This window comes from Varanus komodoensis, unplaced genomic scaffold, assembly GCF_004798865.1.
Source record: "Varanus komodoensis strain SLA01 unplaced genomic scaffold, ASM479886v1 scaffold88, whole genome shotgun sequence".
NCBI classification, from domain to species: domain Eukaryota; kingdom Metazoa; phylum Chordata; class Lepidosauria; order Squamata; family Varanidae; genus Varanus; species Varanus komodoensis.
Window position 1 is genome coordinate 344,084 of NW_025336576.1, and position 26,943 is coordinate 371,026.

The following is a 26,943-nucleotide window of genomic DNA, read 5'->3' on the forward strand; positions in this document are numbered from 1 at the left end:
TGAGGTTTGTTTCTTCCTTCATGATCCGAAGCAGCAACAAGCCCCCCTGGGTGCAGCCGCTGCCACGTCCTTCCCCCTTCCCCCGCCTCCCTGCCTCTCTCCACCAGCCCTGCAGAGCAGACCCGAAGGAAGCATCTGCCCGCCAGCCTCTCCTGTGTGAAGAGTCGAAGATGTGAGCCTGCAGGGGAAAGGACTGGGCGCATCGCTGCCACGAGCGGATTGCTCCGGGCTCCTCGCCGCTCTGGTTCCCGGGGGCTGAGCTGGCCCTTGGGCGGCTCGGTCGCATGCTGCCCATCGCTGGCGATGGCGATCCAGGGGATGGAGCTTTGTGCCATGGCAGTGGTCATCATCCTCTTCATTGCCGTCCTCAAGCAGTTTGGGATCCTGGAGCCGATGTCGATGGAAGGTAACTAGCGCATCCTCCCTTCTCCGGCTCTTTGGCAGCTGCCTCCCCGCGTCCCGGCCCCACATGGTGCCGGTGGGGCAAACGCCTGCTAGCTCAGTTGGGTCCATCCTCACTTGCCTCCAGGCCCCAGCCGGATGGACCTGAGCATCGCTGCTGAGCCACAGCACTGACTCGGCTTTAATGTTCTGGTGGCTCTCCACATCTCATGCCTTTCCTTTGCCCCAGCTAACTGCGCTTTCTTTGGTGATCTTTGAGAGCATCCTGAGGCAAAGGGTTGGGGTGGGGGGGGGGCTTCAGGGGAAGCTGCTTGGTCCCAGTGGGACTTTCTGGTGGGGCAGAGGAAGAATCGCTGCCCTGCCTTGCCCTGCCCTACCCTCCCTTTCCTTGGAGTCCACAGTGGCTGCAGGCCAAGTGTTCTTCTCGGTATCCAAAGAACCAAAACGGATACCCTATTAAAGACCCAGCCCCGGTGCTGTGAATCGTTCAAGTTTCACAGGCCGTTTTCTCAAGGCAGTTGTTAAACAAAGCAAAATTAAGGCAATATCGGTGAGAGAAAAAGATGCCTAAAAGGCTTGGGGCTTAGCCCAGTGCTGCGAGAGAGACGAGGCGGCTGCTGGATGAAACCCCCGCAGGCAAATCAACCACAGGCCTCCACCTTGGCCTGGTGCGAAGGAGGCACGACCGAACCTTGTCTGAAGGGAGGCGATTTCGGCTGCAGCAGCCCAGATGAAGCTGAGCCATCTGTGCGTGGAGGGGAGGGCACCGGGGCACCCACGGGATGCCGCCACGTGGAGGCTCATGTCTGAGAGACGCAGCATCCGCAAAATAAATCATCTTCGATGCAGCAGCCCCTCTGTGGGGCTTCCCTGGATGGTCCTCTCCCCCACTTTGGAAACGCCGAGTGCTTTTGCTTTCTGGGGAGGGGCCCTCGGGCTGCAGCTCTGGGCAGGACCCATGCTCTGCATGCAGAAGGTGCCGGGTTCAACCAGCGGGCCCTCGGTGAGAGAGCTCTGTAGTCGCGGTGCCCCAGCCGTCCATCACTTGGGCGTGTTGAGATGTGTTTGACTCCAAGCCTTTCGGCTCCAGGTGGCATGGCTCCGCGCCAGGAAAACAGGGGGCTTACGTCCAAAGCCTTTGGGGGCATCAGCCTGGAAAGGCTGATATAGTCATTACCGAGGTCAATGGCCCAGTGCAGCTACAAGGCAGCCCCTGGTTCCCCTTCTCCCAGCCCTGTCCTTGAATGCCCAGCACCCCACTCCCAAGTGGACCAAGGCCCAGAATCTGAGTTTCAGGAGAGCAGGGTCTGGCTTCTTTCCCGGCCTCCACCAGCTGTGTGTCATTCGACATCTCCTCCCACATCCACAGGCCCGAAACAAGAACAACCGTGCGTTGAACAACCAGGCTTTTGCCTGCTCCTGGGCCCCTTCTGAGAGTGTTCCCAGCTTCAGATTTGCTAACCTGAGTGCAAAGTTTGGTCCTGCGGTTTGAGTGTCGTTAAAAGTGCCCGTGACTGACAGGTCTAATCGCTCATAGGACACTCTGGAGACAGATGATGCTGAGGCCTGGAAGTCATCTGGGAGAGGTTTTGCTACCTGGGATGTGCATCCATATTTCTTTTTTCCTGCAGTCAGACAAATCTCCCCCATCAAGCAAATCTATAGATTATTGCTGTGGTGTTATTTAAAGTTCTGCCAGTCTGGTTTTGCAAAGAGGAGAGTCGCACATGGGTACACTTTATGCACAGCAATTGTTCCTTCAGGTTACTTCAGCTCTGCCCAAAATGAGTGCCCATTTGCAGCCCAAGTTTTGCAGCTGCAAGTAAAGAGATGTATACAGAGTTGCAAGCTCATGTCCTTCCTGAGATTCTGTAGGTGGGTTTTCTGCATGGCTACGCAAGTGTTGTGGGTCATTATTAGTATTATTTATTTCATTTCTATAGTACCCAAAGCTCTGGACAGTTTACAACAATGTATAAAACAAAACAAGACAAGACAAATGACATAAAGCAACCCTGTTAAAATAATTAAAAATACAATAAAAAGACCCAACAAGAAGAAAAGGCACTAGGATAATTCCCCTCAGGCCATGGATAACCAGGGAAATCTTTAAAGGCTCTCTTGACCTGGCACTGAAAAGGTAGCAGATTTGGCGCCAGGTAGCAGGGAGGTTGCTCCAAAGATGGGGGGGGGCACAGAAAAGACCCTGGCCCCCAGTTGCCACCCTCCAAGCCTCTTGCGGGATTGGCACTCAGAGGGAGGCCCCAGTGAGTGTTGTGTCTGGGAAGATCAGGGTGCAGAGGGGCACCCCGACATGTTTTGCGATCCTAATATGGAGAAGAGGGGCACCAGGTACTGAATGGAGATGTTTAGGCGGAACACATTTGTCCTGCTAGAAGCTGCAGCTCAAGAAAAAGTGGGGAAGGGAAATTCAGATGTAGAATCTCCTAATTAAGGAGTCAGAAGCTGGAGGAAAATTTATCCTGGAAGTTTAGAGAGTTGTTAAGAATCCTGAGTTAAGTGGATGCAATTTTAGAAAGTTCTGGGTCTGGAATTTGTTAAATGAAATAATAAAAAGTGCCTCCGCGTCTGCGCAAAGTGCATTTTAGGAACGAAGTCCTGGAGCGATCACGCGCATTTCCTGTAAACGGCAAGAAAAGGCACTAGTGAAATTTGCCACTCCTCTTTTCTCACTTCTGCCACTAATGTGGGAAGTCAGCTTCTTCATTCCTTAGTTCCAGAAGTGGAGCAGCTTTGGGGATCTTAAGAGAGACACACTGAGAAAAACACAGGGAGGCCAGAGAGACTGGCCACTTGGCCTGTTTTGTCCCTGCGTGTATTAACCTTAACAGAAATTGTCCCTCAATGTAAGTGGCAACTTCTTAACTACCGGCAATCTTGTGTTGCATCTGCAAGGAGAATCCATCAGGAAATCCATCAGTATCATTGCCAGTCCAGCTGAGTGCATAAAACTCCTAAATGGGATTTATTTAGAAGGACCAACCAAAACATGCAAAGCAGTAGGCACACTCCTGTGCTCATAGAAACCTTCAGGCTGGATGGGAAGGAAGGAAGGAAGGAAGGAAGGAAGGAAGGAAGGAAGGAAGGAAGGAAGTTTTTCTAGGTAGGATGTAGACACAGGCTTCCACCATGGGCAGAAAATTCTTAGTTCTCTCCCTGGATTATGATGATGATGATGATAATGATGTTTTTGAGGTGGGTCCTAGTTAAGGTATTGTTTTTACTATCCTTGTAGGGAATAATTATAACCTGAGCCATGTGTACGTGTATGAGAGGTAGGTGGGCAATCTAGTGAAAGAACCAAGACAATTACTATTTTTAAAATTATTATCATAAATAAAGGCTCACAGTCTACCCCCTTAGCTTATCACCCTGAGGGCTGGGCCCACACCTTTGGGTCCGACTCACGTGTGTAGGGCCTCGAGGCTCCATCACCCTTGAAAGAAAGTAAGCGGCACAACGCTTTGAGTGAGCAGGGACTTCGCAAACATGATTGCCAGATTCGTGACGTAGCGGAGTGAAAATGCCCGAGAACGCAGCTCTGCCCAGTCCCAGTCTGTCGGGGTACTGGACAGACCTTCCCTGCACTGGCAAGTGGAGAAGGCAATGACCAAAGCTTCTAAGCTTCCTTCTGTTTGTGACAGAGGCGTGTGGAGGAAGACAGAGAAAGACAAAAATCACCAAGCAGAAGTTGGAGAGCCTTTTCCTTCTTTTTTGATGGGGTCTCGGCTTAACTCGGGGAGTGAACAAGTAGCACCCCCTTTCCAGTTGATTTGCGTTGCGAATTAAAAGCTAAAGGTTTCAGCTTAGCAAGCTGTACAAGTGCACAGTCGGAAGGAAGTATTTCCGAGTTCGATGGCACTAACACCCAAGTGACTATGCACAAACTTTCCATCATTGGGCAGGATTCATCGACTCATAGAAAACTAGAGTCCATTGACATCATTCCACTAATACGGATCATGTTGCAGGAGTAAAAGGGACCGCTAGCATTAACTCGCGAGAGAAAAGTCCCAGCAAAATCCACTGAGCAAGCGGATGCTGCTGGGGTTCTGCGGGAAGCCACGGGTGGTGTTCCGTACTTTGTGTTGGCGGGAATTGCGTTGGAGCGCGTACCCCGCGCCCTGAAATGCACAGGGGGGTGGCTGGCGTTGGCGCATATGCTTTGACTCTCCGCTGTTTATGTTGCCGTCCTTAACCAGAGCGTGTGCTCTTGGAAGGCAGGTAATAGAAACCCTTGCATGCCGGCGGGTGAGGCTTGGACACTCTTTCAGGCACGTCTAGGCTGTCCTGATGAACGCCTTTGCATCACAGCTGACTACTGTTTATGGCAACCTCACAAGGTGCGCCAATTTGTTCTGCATTACAGATGGGATGGAGGCGGTGCCTGGTGTCCTGTCACAGGCCACATGGTACGTTCACAGCTGAGGAGAGCACCAAAGCTTTGAGTGGAGAACTTTGCGCCTCCCCTTTGCGCTCCTCCATTTCCCAGTAACATCTCCTTGGGTATCTTCGTCTATCCGGGCCCTGTGCAGCCAGTGCCTGCAGCGCCAGAGGGGTCAGTGCCCACAGAGTTTATGGAAATTAGTAACCTGGAAGGCAAACTTCTTTGCTGCAGTCTTAAATTTTAAGTCTTAAATGGGATCTCTTTGCAGGACCCCTCCAAGACAACGGACTCTCCCCTGGGTTTGACGGTGCCACCTGCATTGCAGCGAACACCCAGCTAGGCCCAGGAGAAGCCGTGGCACCCGCAAGCAGAACCTCTCCGAAATTTCTGCCCTGTGTGAGAGCAGGGAGGCAGGCTCGGGTGCAAAGAGACACCCCGGAAGACGCCACCCCTTGGTCAGGTCAGCCCTTCCAGCAGCGCTCCGGGTGGGTTTAGTGCTGCTCCTGCTGTGGCACATCCTATTTTTAAAATAAGCTCAGAGTTGCTGCATCATGCCCGGCCTTGCTCTGACCTTGCTGAAGGGGACCGTGTGACGCTGCGTCTCGGTCTCTTGTTAAAGGAAAAAATCATCGCAATAAATCTGCCGGTCAGAGAAGGCCCACGGCGAGGCACAGCAGTGGGGCTGGGACTCCATGAAGGCGGCCAGCCGGCAAACTGGGTTGCTTCGCTGAAGCGGGAGAAGCCGTCCAGCACCGCGCTCCCAGCAGGGGCAGCCAATGCCCCTGGGAGCCTCCAAGCAAGGCAAGGGGACGGCTGCCCCACGGCGGCTTCCCCTAGCCTAATGCCCTGCAGATGTGCTGGACGGAGATTCCCATTATCCTCAGCTGGCCTGGCTAGGCACGGTGAGGCTTGCAGTCCAGCATGCCTGGCAGGGGCCAGGTTGGGAAGGCTGCTGTGTTGTTCTGCCGAGGGGTCAGTAAGAATTTGCTAATTATATTAATTATGTGGATATCCCACCTTTTTTCCTTCCAAGAAACTCAAGGCAGTTTACATCACTCTCCTCCTTCTCCTATCTTCTCCTCTCTACAACAACCCTGTGAGGTAGGTTGGGCTGAGAGTTTGTGACTGGCCCAAAGTCACCTCCATGGCTGAGTGGGGACTTGAACCCAGATCTCCTGAGCCTCAGTCCCATGCTCTCAACCACTGCACCACACATTTGGGTTGAGGGAGTTGTAAGAACCTACCAAAATTCAAAAAATTATCCAATGGGATAGAAGGAACATAAGATTAAAAGAAAGGCAGAAAGACAGAAAATCAACAGTGGGAGACAGTGATTCATCCATCCAGGCCGAGATCTTTGAGTGCTCAGTTCTTAAAACTCTTGGCTTAGCATGCCTTTGGGTCCATCAACCCTCTTCAGGTGCCCAAAAGCCTGGCTGTTCTTCCTGGTGGGCTCCATGGCAGGCAGCTACTGATCCTGCCGAATCTTGGAAGCTAAGTGGGGTCAGGCCTGGTTAGTATTTGGATGGGAGACGGGGGTCCTGCCCTGAACAAGGGGTTGGAACGGATGACCTTCCAGATGTATGATCAACTGTAGGGTTCAGCTTGGTTTGGCTCTGCTCAGCCCTGTTCCCCATTCCATTCCGTCCTTCTGGTCTGGTCATGCCCTGCCAGGCGGAGCTGCATGCTGAACCTGGCAGATGCAGAAAGGTGAGGATTTCTTTCATGATAGGATAAGAACCGCAATATAAATAAGTCACAAGAAAGTCACAAATTTCAGCATAGACAGGGCAGAAAGAACTTGAGATGGGATAAAGTGGAACGTGGAAGAAAGCAAAACCGGCACATGCGTCTGTCCCTAGTTACTGCCTGCCCCAGTTGGCTAATGCTCAGCACACGGCTTTGGACAGCGCAGGGGCATTGTGCAGTCGTGCCCTCTGAGCTGGGGGTGGGCAGCTGGGAAGGGCAGCTTGCCGACGCCCCAGCAGTGACTCCAGGTTGTGCAGCAGCTCCGTGCTTGGCTCGGCCATACCAAATGCTGCCCTGTCACCCTGAGAGCATGGGCAGAAAGCCTGGGCTGTTCTCTTGCACCCCAGACAAACGGCCGCCTTGCTGACCACTAAGAATGACACCCCTTCCCTGAACACGCAGGACGAGGCAGCCGAAGGCATCAGAGAAGGGAGAGAGTCCCCAGTGTAGAAACGTTATGACATCTGGGGGGCTTTCGTTGTAGAAAAGAGTAAGGGGGACATGTGTAAAAAAAAGTATCATTGGACCATGCAGGTACATAAAGCTACCTTGAGATGCAGATTTCTAGTTCGAGTCCCTGCTCAGCCATGGAACCAACTAGATGACTTTGGGCTGGCCACAGACTCTCAGCCCAGCCTTCCTCACAAGGTTGTTGTTGTGGGATAAGACTGAGGGCAGGAGGGGGAGAATGACGTAAGACACTTTGAGTTCATTGTAAAAAAAAAAGCAGGATATAAATCTAATTAATAAATAAATGACATAAATATGTATCCGTCCACGTGCCTAGGGTTATTCTTGTACACAAGATGCAGCAGTGCCCACAGCTTGTTGTTGTTGTTAGTCGTGAAGTCATGTCCAACCCATCGCGACCCCATGGACAACACTCCTCCAGGCCTTCCCGCCCTCCACCTTCCCCCAGAGTCCAGCTAAGCTCACACCAATTGCTTCAGTGACTCCATCCAGCCACCTCATCCTCTGCCGTCCCCTCCTTCGTTTGCCATCCATTGTTCCCGGCATTAGGCTCTTCTCCAGGGAGTCCTTCCTTCTCATTAGGTGGCCAAAGTATCTGAGCTTCATCTTCAGCATCTGGCCTTCTAAAGAGCAGTCAGGGCTGATCTCCTCTAGGACTGACTGGTTTGATCTCCTTGCGGTCCGAGGGACTCACAGGAGTCTCCTCCAGCACCACAATTCAAAGGCCTCAGTCCTTCGGCGCTCAGCCTTCCTGATGGTCCAACTTCATAACCTTCACAACCCACAGCTTGGAGGCTTTTAAAAGGGCATCAAGCAAACTTACAGGGGAGAGGGCTGGGCGTACTCATGGCTGGTTTTTGTCCTCGTTCCTTATGGATGCTGCAGGAAGCAGGGGACTAGAGCCTACAGACATTTGGCCTGACCCAGGCGGGAGCCAGCGCCCCCCATTCTCCGAAATCCCCCTCTGCATGGCCTCCAGCCGCACTCCAGCTATGCGTGGTGGCCCACATCCATCCGGCTTGCTCTGCCATGTTCGGCTTTCAATGGTCAGCGTCTTCGGGACACAGACGGTCTGTGTCTCCTGTGTGCTGTGATGAGTCATTATGCACAATGATACTAGAAAGAATAAAGGTTCGCTTCTCGCCAACACCACTTTGAATGGGCACGCAGGTTCTTTACGGCGCTTCCCATGCACCTCGCCTGCCGCTCTGGCGTATCCTCCAGGACAGAACAGGCTCTCTAAGGAGCTTGGCCAGTAGTCCAGTTTCTTAACTGGTCACCTAAGAGAACCAGATCCACAGTGGCACGGATCAGTACTGGAAGCACGGGGGCTCCTTTCCTGTGGCACCCAGCCAATTCCCAAAGGCGGAAGCGCAGCTCTTCTCAAAGTGCATAGGCAAGCATCATTTCATGATCATCATTCGTGAAAAGAAGCTGGACCAAGCATGGTGCTGATGATGAATGCTTCTCTCCCGGCTCGGTCCAGCTGAGTGGTGCTTTCGTGGGCTGGTTCCAGGATTTCTGTCGTGCTTTCTGCCTTTTTGCTGCATGGCTGCATGTTGCCATTTTCACCCTGTGGCCTTCTCTGCACTCGTGGAAGGTTGTGGGGCCTTCACGCAGTGCCCTCATCCTGTAAGGCCTCTCCCATGTTTTTGAGCCGTTTCCACTGGGATGTTTGAATTTCACATCATGACGAGCCAGAACAAATGCCTTGAGAGAAGCTGCCCTTCTGCTCTGCTGAGGGCCCTACCGCAGTGAACCTTCTGGTGGGCTAAGACGATAAATGGAATGGCAGGGAAATGCAAATCCCAGAGGAAAAAGGAAATGTAAAGGAAATAAAAATGAAAAAGGTGCCTGAATAAAGCAGTAGGTTAGACCTCTTCTGTGGGCAGATCAAGATACTTTCCCCAAGAACAGCTAACTTCTCCAGAGGTCCTGGAGGAGAGATGCTTGGGGCACTCACTCCACGCAGATTATTGCTGAGGGCACCATTCCTGCTAGCACTCCAGTGCCCTCAGGCTCACGGCCCTGCTCCACCACGCCGGCCTCTCCTGCCCTGGCAATAAAGATGCCTGCGAGCAGCGCCGAGCGAGCCAGGCTGTTGACAGCTGGGGAAGCCCGTCACGCCTGCCTTCTCTCGCGGCTGGGCTGCCACTGCGGGTGAAGCAGAGGCACTGGCTAAGCGAGGCGTAATCGTCCCCGGAAGGCTTTCCTTGGACCTTGGAGTCTCCGCTGAAGCTTGTCTGGTACAAATAATTACTGCAGAAGGTTTACTCGGATGCAGGCGGCACACTTCATTGCCCTCAGAGGGCTGCAGAAACCAAGAGGGCTGCGGTGCAGACACCGCGTGCCCCCCATGGCCGTGCCGCCCCTGGGCACCACCTTGGCACAATCCATTTCCACGGCCGAGGGTGGGGGCCAGCCCCCTCCTCTGGTGCGCACCCAGCCCCCCGCTGTCCCCCTTGGGTGCAGCCCAGCTTCGTGCCCCTGCGCTTCCCCAGCTCTGCAGAAGGCCTGCCTGAGAGAGTGCCAAGACAGAGAGGTGAGGAAGCCACACGGGTCCATTCCAGGCGCTGGAGTCACACTCTGCATGTGGATTTGCATGTGGATTTGCCAGGCTCAACTCCCAGCCTCTCCAGGACCAGTGGACCTGCCAGGTGGGCATTCTGGGAGCTGCGGTCCAAGGCCACTGGACTGGGGGAGGCTGGCCCCGCTGTTTCAGTGGATGTTTTGAGAGCAACCCACTCAACAGGGTGACGATGCCTTTCACAGCATGCCTGCAGGGGGCAGGAGGAATGCCAGGGGGTGTCGAGAGCAAAACGAGTCGGGATCCAGCAGGGATTCTCTTCTGGTGATCCGGTGTCCCTGCCTTGCTTGGAGGATGCACTAATGCGGCACGCCCGTGCAAGGGGACCCTCTATTGTTAGGAAGAAGATATGAACAGATGGGTGGGTGGCATCCTGGAAGAAAGCCCATTTGGACAGGCTGATCTGGCGCGCTCCTCTGAAGCTGAAGTGCTGATTAATGGCGTTCACCTCCACCTTCAAATTAGATTTCCAGAAGTGTTCTCTATCAAAATAAGGAGCTGAGTTTTCACAACAGCCGGTCCTGTACTTTGTCACTGGAAAATTTTCCATTACAGCTCTGTCATGATTTGCTGTGCATGACTGGAGAAAGAGGTGCAGAGAATGCTTATCAAATTTGCAGGTGTCACAGAATGGGATGAGCCAGTAGCTTGGAAAACAGAAGCAACATTGAAATGCTCTTGATCGGTTAAAAAACTGGGCAGAAAATAACAGTAAAGTTCGACGGAGACAAATGCAAATTTCTTCATTTAGGAAAAAGAAATCAATTTATGTCTGGAAAGGATTGTGGTGCTGCGGTCGATCACAAGCTGAGTATGAGTCACCAGGGCAATGTGGCTGCAAAACAGGCAGGTGTGTTTTTTAAGTTGCCAGTAGAACAAATGTGCTTGCTCCAGCCCACCCTGTGATGGTCAGACTGGACCCCACACTGGAAGGAGGACAGCATTCGGGGAAAGATCAAAGGGTAGAAACAACATCCTGCAAGAAAAGGTTGAGAGGACTTGAGAAGACAGAGGGAAGATATGATAGCAATTTTCAAGGTTGTCCCAAGAAGAAGGCTGAAACCTGTTCTCTGTCACCCACGACTGCGGGATATGAAATGATGGATTCAATGAAAGGAGGGCAGTTTTCGATGGAGCACCAGGAAAAACTTCCTAAGAGTCGGAACAGGCAGAGATAGGATCCACCTGCCTTGGCAGGTGGCAAGATCTTCACTGACGGAGGCATTCAAGCAAGAGACTGGACAGCTTCAGCTGAGTCCTGGGAAGAGGATCTTCCCAGTGGGAGGAGCTGTGCTGCCTGGTTGGGAGAGGGCTCCCCCCACAAAATTGGGTGGGGACCCCACCCATGAAAGGAGCCCTTCCACAGCCAATGGAAAGCAGAGCCTGGATCCAATCCGCTGTATGCACATCACACAGACTCAGCCTGCCAGTGATCAGGGGTGGGGTGGGGTGGGTTGTTTGTAGAACCCATAGCAGAGTGTGGGGCTCCCTGGGCGCGGCCATTGCCTCCTCCCCAGCTAGTATCCCAGGGGGCTTGGTCCCTAAAGCGTCTCCACTCCCTGCTGTGCTTTGGAGCCCTTTTGGCTGGAGCTGACTCTTCGTTGCATCCTGCGCCTTTCCCAAAGAATCTAGGAGCTTGTGAAAGTGGAAAAATGCAAGCCACTCCTTGCATGGGAGCACAGAGTTTTGACACCTGTCCAAACTCAAGCATCCGACAAACCGTGTGTGTGTGTGTGTGTCAAAACCACATTTTAAAAGGAAACCTGAGCTTTGACAGCTGTCTGAAGCCATACAAAGCAGTATTATGTAGACAGTAAAATAGTACACACTTTGTCCTCATTGGCTATGCTGGCTGGGGTGGGGATGATGGGAGTTGTGATGAACCTCTGGGCGAGAACAAGCATGGGGTGGCTGCTGCAGGGCCTAACAAAGACTGTGAAATACTAGTGATCGTTTGTTGTTGTTTTCCCAAAAGTTGCTGGGTGCCCTGCTCCTTGAATCCCAGGAGTGGTGGGTTGGGAGTGCCCAGGTCAACGGTGGCAGCTGGAGCTTGAGCACTTCTGTCCTCGCCTGTCTTCACTCTGTCGCTGTCTGTAAGGATGCTTCTACAGCCTTCTGTCCAGTGCATGCAGACGCCAGGGCTCCGTTTCCAGGGGCGCCCGCATCCATGTGCTTGCTTCGAGACTGCCGCCGCACGGAGCATCACGCGAGGGCCGTCTCCCAGCCGCTGTGGCGGAGTGAGCGCTCACTTGCACTGGTTCCGCCTCATTTACCCGACGAAGGGGCCAAGCACCCGTGACGGGGGGGGGGGGCGCGATTACGTGCAGCGTGAGCTGCCACTCGGACCTTTGCATCATGCAAGGTCCTTTCTGACAAAGCCATTTCAAACATTTCAGGTGGCTTTAAGAAGTTTATCAGGCATTGAAAGGATGTGGAAATTATGCAGCTTGGGTATTTAATCTGAGTTGGGACAACATGCTTAGCCAAGCTTGTCTTACTAGGGACTAGGGAATCCGAACGCGACTTGGAGGGCAGGGCTGCTAAGGCTGCCAGCTTTTTACAGGGGCATAAAGCTCTGCAGCTGAGTGACGGCGAGCCTCCCTTGTGTCAAGGTTAAAACAGTTACTTTGCCTAACCAGCAGATACAAAACCAAGCAGAGAAATGCCCCTTTTTATGGCAGATCAGTGGGAGAATATGAAATGGCAGCACTTACTTTCCAGCAAGAGAAATGCCAGAGTCAAACCAAGTCAGGAAACAGAACCTGATCTGGGGATTTGTCGCCCTCAGTCCCTGACGCTGGCAGCCTGCACATGCTCAAGGGTCTTCTGTCGGTTTTTACTTCAGGTGTCCTGCAGTGAAAAGAGACGCTGGGGTCAAAACCCCTCAACATATCAAAGGAGGAAGAGCGGAGGAGGCAGAGTGGGGTGGCGATGGGCAGGTGTAGCTCAACCGCTGGGGAGAAGGGGCGGGTTACAGCATCCCAGCCAAGAAGCAAGGAGGCGCGGGTTCAAACCCGTGGAGCTTGCTGGGCTGGCCCAGCTTCGGGTGGGTGGGTCATTTCTCTTGAACAAACCTCCCTGGGGCCTGCCGGCTTGCTGTGGGCTCCTCGGGGCAGCGTTTTCAGGGCCCTGTCGAGAGGTCCAAGCCTGGCAGAGCAGGCTCGACGTGGCTTGTTTGAAAGGACTAAGCAGGTGCTTGGCCCGAGCGGCAAAAGCCCGAAGGCTCTCGAGATGCGCTCACGCCCATGTCAATGGAGTTAGCGCTGCAGCGTGTGCCTGTGTGGGGGACTCGCCTCTGGAAGCTTTCCCTTTCCCTCCCAAACGACCACGGGCTTTAATGGGGGCGCATGTGCTTCGCCTGCGGGCTTTCTGGGAACTTCACTAGCTGGGGCAGAGCAGTGCGCTTGCGCCTGGCGCCTCCCAGAGCAGGCTGGGTCCGGGTCCATGCAGCCCAAGCGCCATGTGCGGGCTGTGGCGGAACCACGGCTTGTTTCTGAGGTGTTGGCAATCCTCTCGCCTGAGCCCAGGTGTGCAAAAAGAACCGCGTTGGCGAACCACAAAGGTCTCTGAAGAACCCCTGATTTGTGGACTGTGGGATAGGAGCTCCCCTCCCGTTTTCATGGATCCTTTTTAGAGCCCTCACTGGCGCAGTTCCTGCAGCTTCCTGCCCATTCTAAGGTACCATAATAAAAATGCTTGCAAATGCTTGCAAATGCTGTGGCTGGGAAGTGGATGGAGGGTAACTTTGCACCTCGTGGAAGAGAGATGAGGCCGTTCCTGGAAGTGCCAGAGTTCTCCGTCGTTTATTCCTCATATGAAAATGAGTGGGGATGGCTTTGGCCGCCAAGGACACTGGGAGCGAGCGGGAGGACTGACGGGAGGGAAGGGGAGAGCCCCCGTGCCCAGCCCAGCCTCCCTCCAATCTCCCCTGGATTATGCAGAGGCTACGGCACCCCTTCCCACCGCAGCTTGCTTGTTCGCGGGGTCCACGGGCACGACCTGCCAGCACCCCTGCCAAGCAGCCGACGAGGCTTCCGGACGTGGCCACGCATTGTCCCCGCAGGGCAGGCACTCTGGCAAGACCCCAGAAGCAGCCCCGGGCAGCAGTCACCGAGTCCCCCTCTCTGTGTCTTGCAGACAGCGGCGACAGCGAGCTGGAGCTTTCGGCCATCCGGCATCAGCCAGAAGGGCTGGACCAGCTCCAGCTTTTGACCAAATTCACCAAGAAGGAGCTGCAGTCCCTCTACAGAGGGTTCAAGAACGTGAGTGAGCCATTCTGCCTGCGTCCGCCGTGACACTGAAGGGCCATTCCTGGCACAGGATGGGCAAAGCACCAGCGCGCCGAGGACAAGACTGGCTTGCTGAGGGCGCCTGCTGGAAAGATACCTTTCCAGTCGCACTAAGCGCTGAGGGGGTGGGTCTCTGGTCCAGAGCGGCTCAGGGCTTCTGCAGACGTGCCAAATCCTAAAGCCGGGCTTGGCAGCAAACAGAGCCAGCAGGGCGGCCCCGAGCACGGGCAGCGTGATGGCACCGAGCCACTCCCTCCACAGGGATTGGCACCAGCTGCCCCGCCCAGGTCAGCCTTGAGGGCAGCCCCACATGCAATGCTTTCTCCCATTCATCTCAATGCTCTGCTCCAAGTAGGACTAGCCCTGGGCACAGCTCCCTGTTGTCTTTAATGCCTCCCCCATTTCCAAACAGCCCCACCTCTGGACTCGAAACTTGCCTGTGTCGCAGACCTATTGTGGCTTAACTTTTCCCTTCTCTCCCCACGGAACTGGGGGAGGGAGCTGGGTTGCTGTGTAAGTCTCCCAAGAAGTCAGGTGGCTTCTCCTGAGCGAGAACAGCCTCCCAAGGATCCACCCATGTGCTCCACATATCGTCTTTATTTTCCTGCAATGCTTGGCTCTTTATTGCCACCGAGAGAAATGCTCCTAAGCGCCTTCTTTCCCGGGTTCATTGTACTGCATTTTGTGTTAGAATCGCAGCTCGCTGCTGTCTGGGACCAGCCCAGGATCGATCGATGAATCAGCCCTCTTTGCTGTTAGCCCAGCTCTTTCATGCTCCAGTCCTTCGGTCTTGCTGAATGGAGAATGCTTGGCAGTCTGCTTGGGAATGCATTAAGCGCGGATTCGGCTGCAGCCACACTAGTGCGGAAGAACCGCTTTACGAGTGGAGCCGTTCTAGTGCTGAGTTCACAGCCAGCCCTCCATAACCGGAAGGACAGACCCTGCAAGCCCGTGCATACGCAGGGAGTGGCTTGCCCATGGCTGCTTGGGGCAGGGGTGCAAGAGCCCAGGCACCACTCCTCCAGGTGCCCCTTGTCCCTGTCTTACTCAAAGGGGGGCACCCAGGACTGCGCACACGGCCTGCACGACACAGAAAAACGGCGTGCAGCTGTGCTTCTGCTAATGCAGCCCAAGCGGACATCGCTTGCCAGCAGTTGCGCTGCGCCCCGGCTTAGGGGCCCTCCCGTGGGGCAGGCAACCGAGGGCCACTTTCCCACCCCGCACCTCCTGCCACAGTGGCCAGCACATGAACTCAGCAGCAACGTGGCAGCGATTCACAGCCGTGCCGTCACTGTAAGCCAAGGTACTTGAGGAACATCTGTGTGCTCTCACTGTCGGACTGCGCACCGGGAAGAAGTCCTGCGCCAGTGCAGCTTCGCCCTAAATCAAGGGCCGAACCTGCAGATCACTGCCGCTGGAACTTGGCAGCGACGTGGGGCCCGGCGCGGCGGGGACCGCGTGCAGCCCACAGCCACCCGATTCCGCGCAGCGGGCAGGGCCCACGCTAGCTTTTCCGCAAAGGTGCGAGGCAAGGGCAGAATGGGTGGGGAGAGGCAGCGGACGTCAGGCCAAGCCAGGCCTTGCCGTTCTGCCCCGGACAGGTGGAGCACCCCACGGGCGGCCCTCGGGATGTGACCTCCTTGTGCCTTGCCTTGCTAGGAATGCCCCAGCGGCCTGGTGGACGAGGACACCTTCAAGCTGATTTATGCTCAGTTCTTCTCCCAGGGAGGTGAGTCTTGGCTGACGGCCCTGCAGCTCTGGCGCTGAAGCAGAGGGTGAGGCGCACCACTGCCACTCCGAGCCTGCCGCCGCTTCCGCCTCCCCATGGTGCATGCGGCCTCCTGTGCGAGCGCATGCCCCTCCCTTTGGCTGGCGGCATGGCAAAGAGGCGGGCTGGCCTCCCGCAGTAGGGAGCCGCGATGTGCCCTGCGTCTGGGTGGCTTCCACAGCAGCCTGTCTCCCAGGAGAGCTCCGGGAAGGAGAGCTCCGTCGCGAGGGATGAGAGCAAGACATGAGGCGCATGGCTTCCCTAAGCAAGGCGCAGCCCCTGAGCAGAGGAAGGCACGGCCAGGAAGCGGCCTGAAAGCAGGCTGGCCGGCAGTGAAGCCCGGCCCTCCAGTGGGCTGAGCTGGCGGCATTTGATGGCGTGCTCTTGGTGGAACAGTCACTTCTGCATCCCCGGGAAAGGGGGACAGCACCTCCAGAGCAGAGGACAAATGAGGCCGCAGATTTTCACAAACGTGCATATGCAATTTAGAGAGTCTGAATAATCCATAGTAGACTGCAGCCACATGCAGAGAGAGGCGTATATACTCGCCATAACACTGAGGTAGAAACTCATCTTGCAGCATCACAAGAACAATGTGATTTTCAACGTATGTCTACATGCACTTTTTGTGCAGATATGGATGTTCTGTAGCATGGTTTTTAAATGCCAAAGCAGTCACTGGAGAGACCAGTAATCTGGCTCTCTTATCCTTCCTCTGCTGGCCTCCATCTGCCTGGACTCTGCACCCGTCACCTTCCTTCAGCTGCCACTTCCGGGGAGGCCCAAAGGAGGCAACAAGGAGGGAGTTCTCAGTGGCGACCCCCCAGTTCTGCAATGATCTCCCCAACATTATCACCATATTGGTGATGTGTTCAGCCCGCCCTCTGTTCCCAGGCATTTAATGACAAGTAATGGGGCACATCAACTGTTTAACAGGTCGTGCTTTTCGTTGTTTAAAGTTTTAAATGGTGAATTTCATGCTGCATTGCACTGTACTTGTGCGTTTATTGTTACCCAGTTTTACTGTATTGTTGCATTGCTGTTCATTGCCCAAAGAGCCTTGGAAATGGGGTGAAATTAACAATAATACTCATGATGGATGGTGATGCAGATGCGACCTAGCTGCATTTTCTAAAACAATATATATAGTGGGGACAGTGGATAGGCTGGGGCATGCTGGGAGTTGTAGGCCCTTTGCGAGGCTAAGTTTGCTTGAGATTTTGCCTTTGAGTTGGAACAGAGCTGGAGAGATCTGGGGTTCAGCTTCTTGCTTAGCCGAACCTCCTTCCTTTCATCCTCACTGTTGTGGCGATAAAAATGGGGCGCCTTTCGTGAGACTTTGCTGAGAATTGGCCCCCACCCGGGAGCAAGCCAGGCCCGTGGAGCAAGCGCTGGTAGCCCACCTGCTTCTGCCGTTGTCTTGCAGATGCCACTATGTATGCCCATTTCCTGTTCAACGCCTTCGATGTGGAACGGAACGGAGCCATCCGCTTTGAGGTAAAACGCCCTTCCCACTCCCTCGATTATGGTTCTGGACACTTGGCTCTCCAAGGCTGCTTTCCGCACTTCCGAGAGCATTCCCGCGTGGTCCTTTCCAGGCCGGATGCGAGTGGAGAGGAAGTGGGTGCTGGATGCCACCTGTGTGTGCAGTCATGGACCGGGGACCAGGAATCTCCCGGGGCTGCTCAGATGCTGCCTGGGAGCCATGTCGTCGCTCTGCATATGCGCGTTGCAATTTTAACAACCCTAATGCGGCTTTCTCGTTTGTCAGCAGCCGTGACTTCAGTTCCGCAGCAGTGGGAGGAGGTTAAGAAGGGCCCTCTCTCAGCTGCGCCTGCCTGGGTATCTGGTCCAGCACCAGTCATGTCCGGAGGGGAGGGGAGGGGGTTGCTTTAATCCACCGAGCCACAATTTCCCTCACGGGGCTTCCTGTTCCCTCGAGACAAGGTCTAGTGTGCTAAAACCTGGTGTTGGGCGACCAAGACAGACTGGGGATTCTGCTGGTGTACCGTGCACCCTTCTGCCCATCAGACTCCCCTCCTGAGCTGACGGAGATGGTCTCGGACCTGGTATTGAAGACCCCCAGGATGTGGGTCCTGGGGGACTTCAATCTCCATGCCAAGACGGTTCTAACCGGGGCGGCTCAGGACTTCCTGGCCTCCATGGCGGCCATGGGGCTGTCTCAACATGTCATGGGCTCGACCCATGAACGTGGACACACTCTGGACCTGGTTTTCTCGACGGGGCAGGAAAAGGGTGATCTGAGGGTAAGGAATTTGTGCCTGACTCCCTTGTCATGGTCAGATCACTTCCTCATGAGGTTTTAGCTCGGAGCTGGCCTTTCCCTCTGTAAAGGGTGCAGACTCTATTGTGTTGGTCCACCCCCGGAGCCAGATGGATCCGGATGGATTCCTGAGGGCTCTGGGGGATTTTCCGATTGATAAAGCTGGCGCTCCTGTTGATGCTCCAGTTGAACTGTGGAATGGGGAAATGGCTGGAGCAATTGACACGATTGCCCCTAAGCGTCCTCTCCTGCCAAGCAGGACCTGTTCATCCCCATGGTACACACCTGAATTACGGGCGATGAAGTGGGTTGGGAGACGACTAGAGCGTAGGTGGAGGAAATCACGGGATGAGTCTGACCGAACACGCTTGCTTACGAGCTCATGATCGAGCCTATGCTGTGGCAGTGAGGGCGGCGAAGAAGAAATTCTTCTCCACTTCCATTGCCTCCTCACAGTGCCGTCCAGTGAAACTTTTTCGAGTGGTACATGGGCTGATACCTCCTGGCCCTAAAAAAGATCCTGTATCACCCTCGATGGCCCACTGTAATGACTTTGCCCAGCACTTCAAGGAGAAAATCGCTCAGATTCGTCACGAGCTGGACGCCACAATTGATTCAGTTCCTTTAGGGGAGACACCAATGAGCCCATCTGGTCAGGTATTATTGGATGAATTTCAGTTAATGTGGCCCGATGATGTGGACAAGGTACTTGGACAAGTACGTCCTACCACCTGCTTACTTGACCCTTGCCCGTCGTGGCTGCTGACCAAAGCCAAACACGGGATTGGTGCCTGGATCCTGGAGGTCATTAACGCCTCTCTGAGGGAGGGTCGGGTGCCTGCCCCTTTAAAGGAGGCGGTAATCAGGCCCATCCTAAAGAAGGTGTCCCTGGACTCAGAGATGGCCGCCAATTATAGACCAGTGGCCAACATCCTGTTTTTGGGCAAGGTGTTGGAACGGGAGGTGGCGGGACAACTCCAGGTACTCTTGGATGAAGCTGATTATCTGGACCCACTTCAGTCTGACTTCAGACCCGGGTACGACACTGAATCTGCCTTGGTCGCCCTGTATGATGACCTGTGCAGGGAGAGCGACAGGGGGAGTACGTCCCTGTCGGTCCTCCTGGACCTCTCAGCGGCTTTCGATACCATCGACCATGGTATCCTTCTGGATAGACTGGCGGGACTGGGAGTAGGAGGCACTGCTTGGCGGTGGTTTTGCTCCTATCTCAACGGCCGATTCCAGGAGGTGGTGCTGGGGACGATGGCTCTGCGCCATGGCAGCGATGCCATGGGGTTCCTCAGGGGTCCATCTTGTCCCCCTTGCTATTCAACATCTACATGGAGCCGCTGGGAGAGGTCACCACGAGGTGTGGGCTGCGGAATCATCAGTACGCAGATGACACCCAGCTCTACCCTCTCTTTTTCAACGGATTCAGGTGAGGCAGTGGCTGTGCTGAACCGGCACCTGGCTGAGGTGATGGGCTGGATGAGGGCCAATAAACTGAAGCTCAATCCAGACAAGACGGAGGTCCTGTTGGTGGGTGATTCGAGCTCCTGGGTAGGTGACTTGGGCCCTGCCCTGGATGGGGTTGCACTCCCTCTAAAGGACAGGGTCCACAGCTTGGGAGTGCTCCTCGATCCGGAGCTGTCCTTGGAAGCCCAAGTGACGGTGGTGGCGAGGAGCGCTTTCCTCCAGCTTCGGCTAATCTATCAGCTGTGTCCCTACCTGGAGGAGGATTGCCTAGCAACAGTGACACACGCATTGGTTACTGTACTGCACTTTACATGGGGCTGCCCTTGAAGACAGTCCAGGTACTTCAGATGGTGCAAAACAGAGCTGCCAGGATGCTGTCGGGGACTGGGCATTATTCTCATATAACCCCCTTCCTCTATCAGCTCCATTAGCTTCCCATTGAAGTCCGGGCTCAATTCAAGGTGCTGGTTATTACCTATAAAGCCCTAAATGGCTTGGGACCAGGATACCTAAAGGAATGCCTTTTTCCCTATTTGCCCTCCTGCCCCCTGAGATCGGCAGCAGAAGCCCCCCTCCAGGAACCCTCTGTGAAAGACATTAGGAGACAGAGTACCCGGAGGAGGGCCTTCTCTGCGGTGGTGCCCCGTCTATGGAATGCGCTCCCCAGAGAGGTCCACCTGGCACCGTCATTATATGTTTCTAGGCACCAGGTCAAGGCCTTTTTGTTTAATCAATATTTTAATATGTTTTAAAGGAAATTGTATTTTATTGTATTTTATTAATTTGCAGCCAGAGTGGATTTGTGAATTTATCTATTTTATTTTGTTCTATGTTGTAAGCCGTCCAGAGACGCAAGTAATGGACGACATACAAATTTTATAAATAGATAGATAAGAAGGGACATAATTAATTGAGCCATAAGTGCTTTTGATGAAAGTTTGAACCTTCCTAGAAATAACACGAAGGCTTGGTGACGGAGGGAAGGCGAGAGGCAAAGTTTTTGTAATGTGTGCCTGTATTCAAACCCTTTTAAATGTTCGAAGTCACCGAGCATCTGAGTTAAAGAGTCATGCATGGAAGGGTGACATGTAACACCCCGTACTATTTTATCTTGTTTTTTGGACTGGGCAGCTGTAGGAACATCATGCCCAGAAGACAGGTCAGACTGGTGGAAGCCCTCACCCCGGGGTGAGCCGCGTTAGTCTGAGGGAGGGCTGTGCATGTCAGTGACTCCCTCCGAGACCAAATTGTGAGGGGACGGGGCCACGTGGCTCTGGGAGCAACAGTCCTCTTCCTGAGCACTCCCCCTGCCCACCTCTTGAACCTTCAGAAATCAGACACTTCGGGTTGGCTCCGGACTGACGGCCTGAGTGCAAGCATGCCCGAAACCGCTGGGCAGGTGGCCATGCCTAAGGATCACTGGCTTGGATGGAGTTACATGTGGGCAGCCAAGCCCAGCCTAAGCCAGGGTTGCCCTTGTTCGAGAAGGTCACGTCCACTTTGGGGCAAAGGGAGGCGGGCTCACGGGCTCCCCGTTCCCCCTCCAACTGTTGCAAGCCGTCCGGAGACGTTCTGTGGGGGATGGGATGGAAAGGCTTTTAACAAACGAACGGCAGTCCGCCCGTCCTGTCGCACAGGATTTTGTGATTGGCCTCTCCATCCTGCTGCGTGGAACCGTGCGAGAGAAGCTGAGCTGGGCATTCAACCTCTACGACATCAACAAGGATGGCTGCATTACCAAGGAGGTAACACCCAGGGACCCTCCCGCCTGCGCCTGGCGGCAAGGCTCTCCGTCGTGAAATGCCCCGCCCGGTTTTACTTGGGACAGTCGCTTGTCTTGTTCCCTGCTGCTAAAAACCGTCCCGTTTGGCCAAATCTTTTCATGCATGTGCGTGCGTGCCCTATTAAAACATTAGAGGGAATTGTGAGTTTCTTTAGTTCCCCCCTCAAGTGTGATGTTTCCAGGTGAAACTTCCAGATGTTTCCTGAAGCTGCTGCAGGAAGCAGCAGGCATGTCTTCCAACCGCAGTCACGTTGGAAGAGGGAACGTGGCCCAAGGCAGGACTCGGAAATATGGAGACCTCCCTTGGCTCCCCCGCCCTTGATTTATACCCTGCCTTTTTCCTACCAAGGGCTCAAGGCAGCTTACATCATTCTCCTCCTCCATCTTGTCCCCACAACAACAACCCTGCGAGGCAGGCTGGGCTGAGAGTCTGTGACTGGCCCAAAGTCACCCAGTGGGCTCCATGGCCGAGCAGGGACTCGAACCTGGATCGCCCGAGTCCCAGTCCCACGCTCTAACCACTATGCCACCCCGGCTTGCCCTGAAGCAGCTCTTGTCCATCACCACACATCCCTTCGCAGAGAATGGGCTGTTAGACCTGCTTTCGTCAGGAGGATGGAAGCGGGGGCGGGGGCTGGGGGGAACCCGACCCACTGGCCGCTTGCACTGAAAGCAATGCTTTCCCTCTGCCCCAGGAGATGTTGGCCATCATGAAGTCCATCTACGACATGATGGGCCGTTACACCTACCCAGTCTTGCGGGAAGACGCTCCCTACGAGCACGTGGAGAGGTTCTTCCAGGTAGGCGGGGGGGGGGGGCGGTCCTTCCCAAGGGGCAGCCCATTACCCAGCATGCACAGGGTCAGGAAGCAGCAAATGTGCAGCAGCTGACATGGCAGCAGCTGCTATTCCAGGGCACGCAAACGTCTATGGAAAAGGCTTCGGGGCCCTTCAGCAGAAAGCCCACCTCCAAGCGTGGAAGATCTCCTGGACGCCGCATGCTGGGTGGCCGAGGCCACGGGGATGGCTCCAACATGCCTGCCCATTTTGGAGTAAAGCTCCTGCTGCCCGTACACCTTGGGAGAGGTGCTTCGGCCTTTTAGAGTGGGGGAAAACACCTGCCGAAAGAGGGCCAGCGAGAGGGCAGGCAGGAGGAAGCGGCGTGGCCAGAGGGGCGGGCATGGCCCCCTGGGGACCCGGCAGGTGCGACTGGGGTCACTCGGGAGCAAGGCAGCGCTCACAGCCGCTCCTCGTTTCGCTCGGGGGGCCACCGGGAGGGCGAGGCTTGCGGCTGGGCTTTACGGTGGCTGGAGGGCCAAGCCCCACCGCTGGGCTGACTCGGGCCCACAGCGGGCGGGATGTCCAGCAGAGACTTGCCTGCATCTATGCAGGCTGGTAAAGAACAGGAAGGGTGGGAGGCGCCTCTGGAGGGGCTGGACCAGGCGCCTGCCGCTCAGAGTGTGCCTTTTGCGTTTCAGAAAATGGACAGAAATCAAGATGGCGTGGTCACAATCGAAGAGTTCCTAGAAACCTGTCAAACGGTGAGCTGAGGCCGGGTGAGGCAGAGTCCTGCAGCAGGAGAGCCCAGCCTGGTAAACTGCTCCCTCCCCGCAGCAGCTTTCCTGCGACCCAAACTGCCAAACCCTCCAAACATCTTTGGTCGTTCTGAGCAGGTTTGGTTCCAGCTTGTCCACCGATGAAGGGGCCACCTTCTCACTGGTAATGGGAAGGAAAAAATACTGGCTTCCAGGCAGTTCGGAGGGGGCTTTCGTTCCTGCAAAACTGCACATCCTCTGTGATGGTGTTTCCTTGCTGGGATGATGTGACCTGGCTGCTTCCTCCATGGTCCTGCACTATATGCCTGATAACTGGCACACTTTCTGAATCAAAATGAGGGACTCGTTTTCGTAGTTTGAGTGTAAGAGTCTCCCCTTGTTGTGTCCCTGAATGAGTCTCTGCTCTGGGTGTGCCTTCTGTTGGAAAGCAAGAGATGCAACAGGCAGCCTCCTCTAAGGGGAACTAATTCTGCCATGTCTGCAATGAAAGAGGCTGACAGCCCTAGAGCCTGCTCTGAAGGAATGGGGATCACAGCAATCAGTCGGGCAGAAACAGCGGGCTCCCTCCTAAGTGCAGACGAGCGCTTTTGAGCCATTACTGACTTTACTGATTTCTTGATGCTGAGTGTTTGGGAATTGCTCTGTTCACACTACAGGCACAGAGGTGGTGCATGGAGTTCTCGTTTTGCATTGTCGCCTCCATCTTCAGCTTGTGTGCGCGCTCTCTCTCTCTCTCTCTCTCTGCTTCAGGATGAGAACATCATGAGCTCCATGCAGCTGTTTGAGAATGTCATTTAGGGTGTGAAGGATCCTGCGTCTCTCCTGATCCACCTGCCTCCTTGGCTTGCACTCAGACGGAACCACCCGTCTTCCTCATGAAGCACACACACAAGCAACCAAAAACTCTTTTTATATTCAGAGGACGGGGCACAGACCAAAAGGGGAGAGATCCCTCTTGCTCGCATGAGGCGCCGCATTCCCACTCCAGGCGTCTCGGAACAGGAGGCAGGCCACACCGGTGGGAGAAAACCCAAGGGAAAGGCCGTTCCAAGGAGAAGTGGCACCTCCGCGCAGGGACAAATGGCTCCAGCAGGCCGGCGAGGCAGGGCCCTCCTTTTCGAGCATGAATCAACGCCTCTCCCCCAACTCCTTTGTTAAGCCCAACCCTCACGCACCCCGGGCTTCATGAACCGCAGAGGAACATCCAAAAAAATCTCTACGGAAGCCAGTGCAAACTCATCCATTTCTGTGGAAACTGCCCAGGAGAACTTGGGAGGAGGTTGTCCCCTGTGGCTCCATCTTCGTCCATCTGCCATCTCTAATGGCACTCACCTGGTGTCAGTTACCTGTCAGGCAATGCTGCCTCCGCCCTGTGCCCACTGGGCATTCCTGCTCCTGGTCCACCCCAGAATGAACCCCGAGCATCGGACAAGGTCCGCACTGCACATTTTCCCACAGTCCCCTTTCAGCTAAAGTGAGAAGTGTGTCTTTCGCAAGGCAACCCGTGCTGATCCCGCTCCCAAACGCCCTGCCCCGGGAGGCAGAGGGTGCTGAGAGAGGGTACCCCTGGCGCAACTCTGCAGGGCTGCGGAAGTGCCGGCGACCCTTGGTAGCTCTGCTGCTCTGCACTGTACTAGCTGTTTACACTGGCAGCTTCTTTGCAGCAAGAATGCTCAACAAATTCCTCTCCACTTATTTTGTATCGGGATTTTACCCAGTTTTCACTTTCCAGGCTTGGATGCAACCTGCAGCCAAAGTCTGCACATTTTGAAGCTTTTAATGTGATTCATGGACACTCCCCAAATGGCCTTGGTAGCACTCATGCATTTAAAGGAATGTGCATGAAACAAAATGCCTTTGACAAATGCACACTAACACTCTGTAAACAAATGGGAGAAAAATGTGTGCATTGCTAAGATGAACACACTTGATGTGCGCTTTTAGGGAAATACGCATGAAAGTATGCACAATTTGCGCAAAAAGGCAAAACCCAACACGACACAAGATGCAACTGGTTTCAGGGGTGGAATTTAGAGCCTTCAGCGGAAAACGTTGGGGAGGAGCACGGCCCTCCTCCGCAAACACCCTGCTGGAAGGAAAGCAAGGGCCACTTTCTTTTTTATAACCTCCTTTTCTACCCATGCCAATGGGTTCATGCTGGCTAACAATAACAGGAACCAAATTTAGAATAAAGACTTGGTTCAAGCGATCACCAAAAAACCATTAAAATGCCATCGGAAAACACCAACAGGAAGAGCATGAAAAGAGCACCTGACGGGCCAGCTTACATGCCAAAGGACTGCTTGAAAAAAGGCCCCTCTGCAGTCTCCAGGTGACTAGCAGGGAGGGAACTCCCTCGCCTCCTTCAGCAACCAGAACTGCATCCTAGAAACAGCCCCCAAAAAGACGCCTCAGGATGCCAGCGTCATCGGGCGAATCTGGCCCCAGTGTCCCATGCAAGGGACTTCAGAGCCCCTGCCCCCAAGCGGCCCCGCTTCCCACATCAACTTCTCTGCTCAAGGGCCTCTGGGCATTTGCAGAGGGCTCCAGGGTGCGTTAAGATGCCTGTCCCACGGAGGGAGGTGGCCGGTGGTCTGACCAGCGTCCTGCGTGGACTGACCACGTGCCCTGCCCGTCCTCCAGGAAGTGCTGCGAAAAGCACAGGGAGGAGAGCCGTCCCCCCGAGAGTCCAGGCCGCCCGTCACAGATGCTCCTGCCACCCCGTGGGCTTCACAGAATGGGGGGGGGATGGGGGGCTTCAGCGCCCTCCCATCCATCAGCTCCTGGCCCACAACCGGCCTGCTGGCCTGCTTGATCGGGAGAGAGCCACAACGCGTCGCAAAACAGGGATCTGTGCAAATCACGGCAGGTTTCCTTCTCTCTCCCCTTTTTCTTTTACAAGTTACTGCTGCACACCAGCATCTACCCCCATGAATTCAATTAAGTGGGGGGGGGGGAGAACCAGGTCCACGAAGGTTCACAGCAGGGCATGCGCTCTTGGGCAAGTGTAGACGGCGAACAGGCCTACAACGCCAAGCACGTTCCAGCCAGCCTCTTCTCTGCACGGGATGGTGCCTTTAACCTCCTTTGTGTTACCTAGTGACACAGTGACAGTGACACAGTGACACCTAGTGACTTAGGAAGGGAAGGAACGAAACTGGGAGAACATTGGCCAAATCCTGCCTTGCAGTGGCTTGTACAAAGTGTGTCCGCTGAAGATGCTGATTGGCAACTCACAAATGTTTTCGTAGCCACTGCAGGAACAAGATCATTCAAAGCACCCCCACAAATCCCAGGAGAAATTCGGGGGGGGGGTCACTGGAGCGCCGATGAAAGCCACCTTCCGGCCCCATTTTCCCCAACCGTGATGGAACGTGGCCCTTGAACGGGGGCATGCGTGCCCCCTGATTTGTTGATGACACCGTTTCCCCACATCCTGCTTCCTGCTCTCTCGAGACCCGGACAGCAGACGGCCTTCTGTCCCCACCTCTTCTCCCTGCTCCAGTTGCTACCCAGGCTACAAAGCGTGGTCAGAAGCCCCCTCCCACGGACTCCCCACATCCTTCTCAAGATGACGCGAGTCTGCACCTGACGCTCCCCGAGTCAGCGCATGTGCCGAACGAGGAACGGCCACACCTCCCGCCCCAAGCCCCTTCTGCTCCAGCTGCTCCTCAGCTTCTGCTCACAGCACAACCTGGGAAGACAGTTGCTGCTCCTTCTTCTCTGCAGCTACGTGATATTCCATCACTGTATATTTTAATAAAATAAACCAAAAGACCCAGAAGTGCCTGCCTGTCGTGCTTCTCTACCGCCAGGAAGGACCAGCATTAGTTTTTGTTCCAGTAGGCCAAGGGAGCTGCAGCTAGGTGGCTGTTTCCCAGGTGAACATGCCCCTTTCATGGACTCCACGGAGGGGCGCTTTCCTCCTCAGGCTGAAATGCCTCTTCTGGGGCCATCTGTGCCCTTGCTCCCGCTTGTGAGTCTCCCTCCCCGCCCCCAGAAGACCCCCCACAACACCAACAGAGCTGCAGCTGGTGCAGAAGGACGTGGGCTGGCTGCACGGATGGGGCAGTGCTCCAGCTCTGGTCCCAGGCACACCCTCTTCCTCGCAACCATCCCCATTCCATACTGCACTGAAAGCCATCAAGCCAACCCATGAGCTGGGACTGAA

The 26,943-nt window shown here is 54.8% G+C and overlaps 1 protein-coding gene across 1 annotated transcript; it reads left to right on the forward strand.

The window, feature by feature from the left end:
• Positions 1-303: 303 nt before the first annotated feature.
• On the forward strand, positions 304-26,546 carry KCNIP3 (potassium voltage-gated channel interacting protein 3). Its single transcript, XM_044417468.1, has 8 exons — positions 304-406; positions 13,755-13,879; positions 15,566-15,635; positions 17,101-17,171; positions 21,072-21,179; positions 21,913-22,017; positions 22,695-22,757; positions 23,523-26,546. The coding sequence occupies exons 1-8, from the start codon at positions 304-306 to the stop codon at positions 23,568-23,570; spliced, it is 693 nt and encodes a 230-aa protein (XP_044273403.1). The 3' UTR covers positions 23,571-26,546.
• Positions 26,547-26,943: the final 397 nt, after the last annotated feature.

What these genes read in the sequence shown, in the direction of transcription:
- KCNIP3 (XM_044417468.1), top strand. Translation starts at nt 304, where the DNA reads ATGGCGATCCAGGGGATGGAGCTTTGTGCCATGGCAGTGGTCATCATC. An exon ending in TCTACAGAGGGTTCAAGAAC is followed by an intron (nt 13,880 to 15,565) that starts GTGAGTGAGCCA and finishes TTGCCTTGCTAG; the next exon opens with GAATGCCCCAGCGGCCTGGT. An exon ending in TCCTAGAAACCTGTCAAACG is followed by an intron (nt 22,758 to 23,522) that starts GTGAGCTGAGGC and finishes TCTCTGCTTCAG; the next exon opens with GATGAGAACATCATGAGCTC.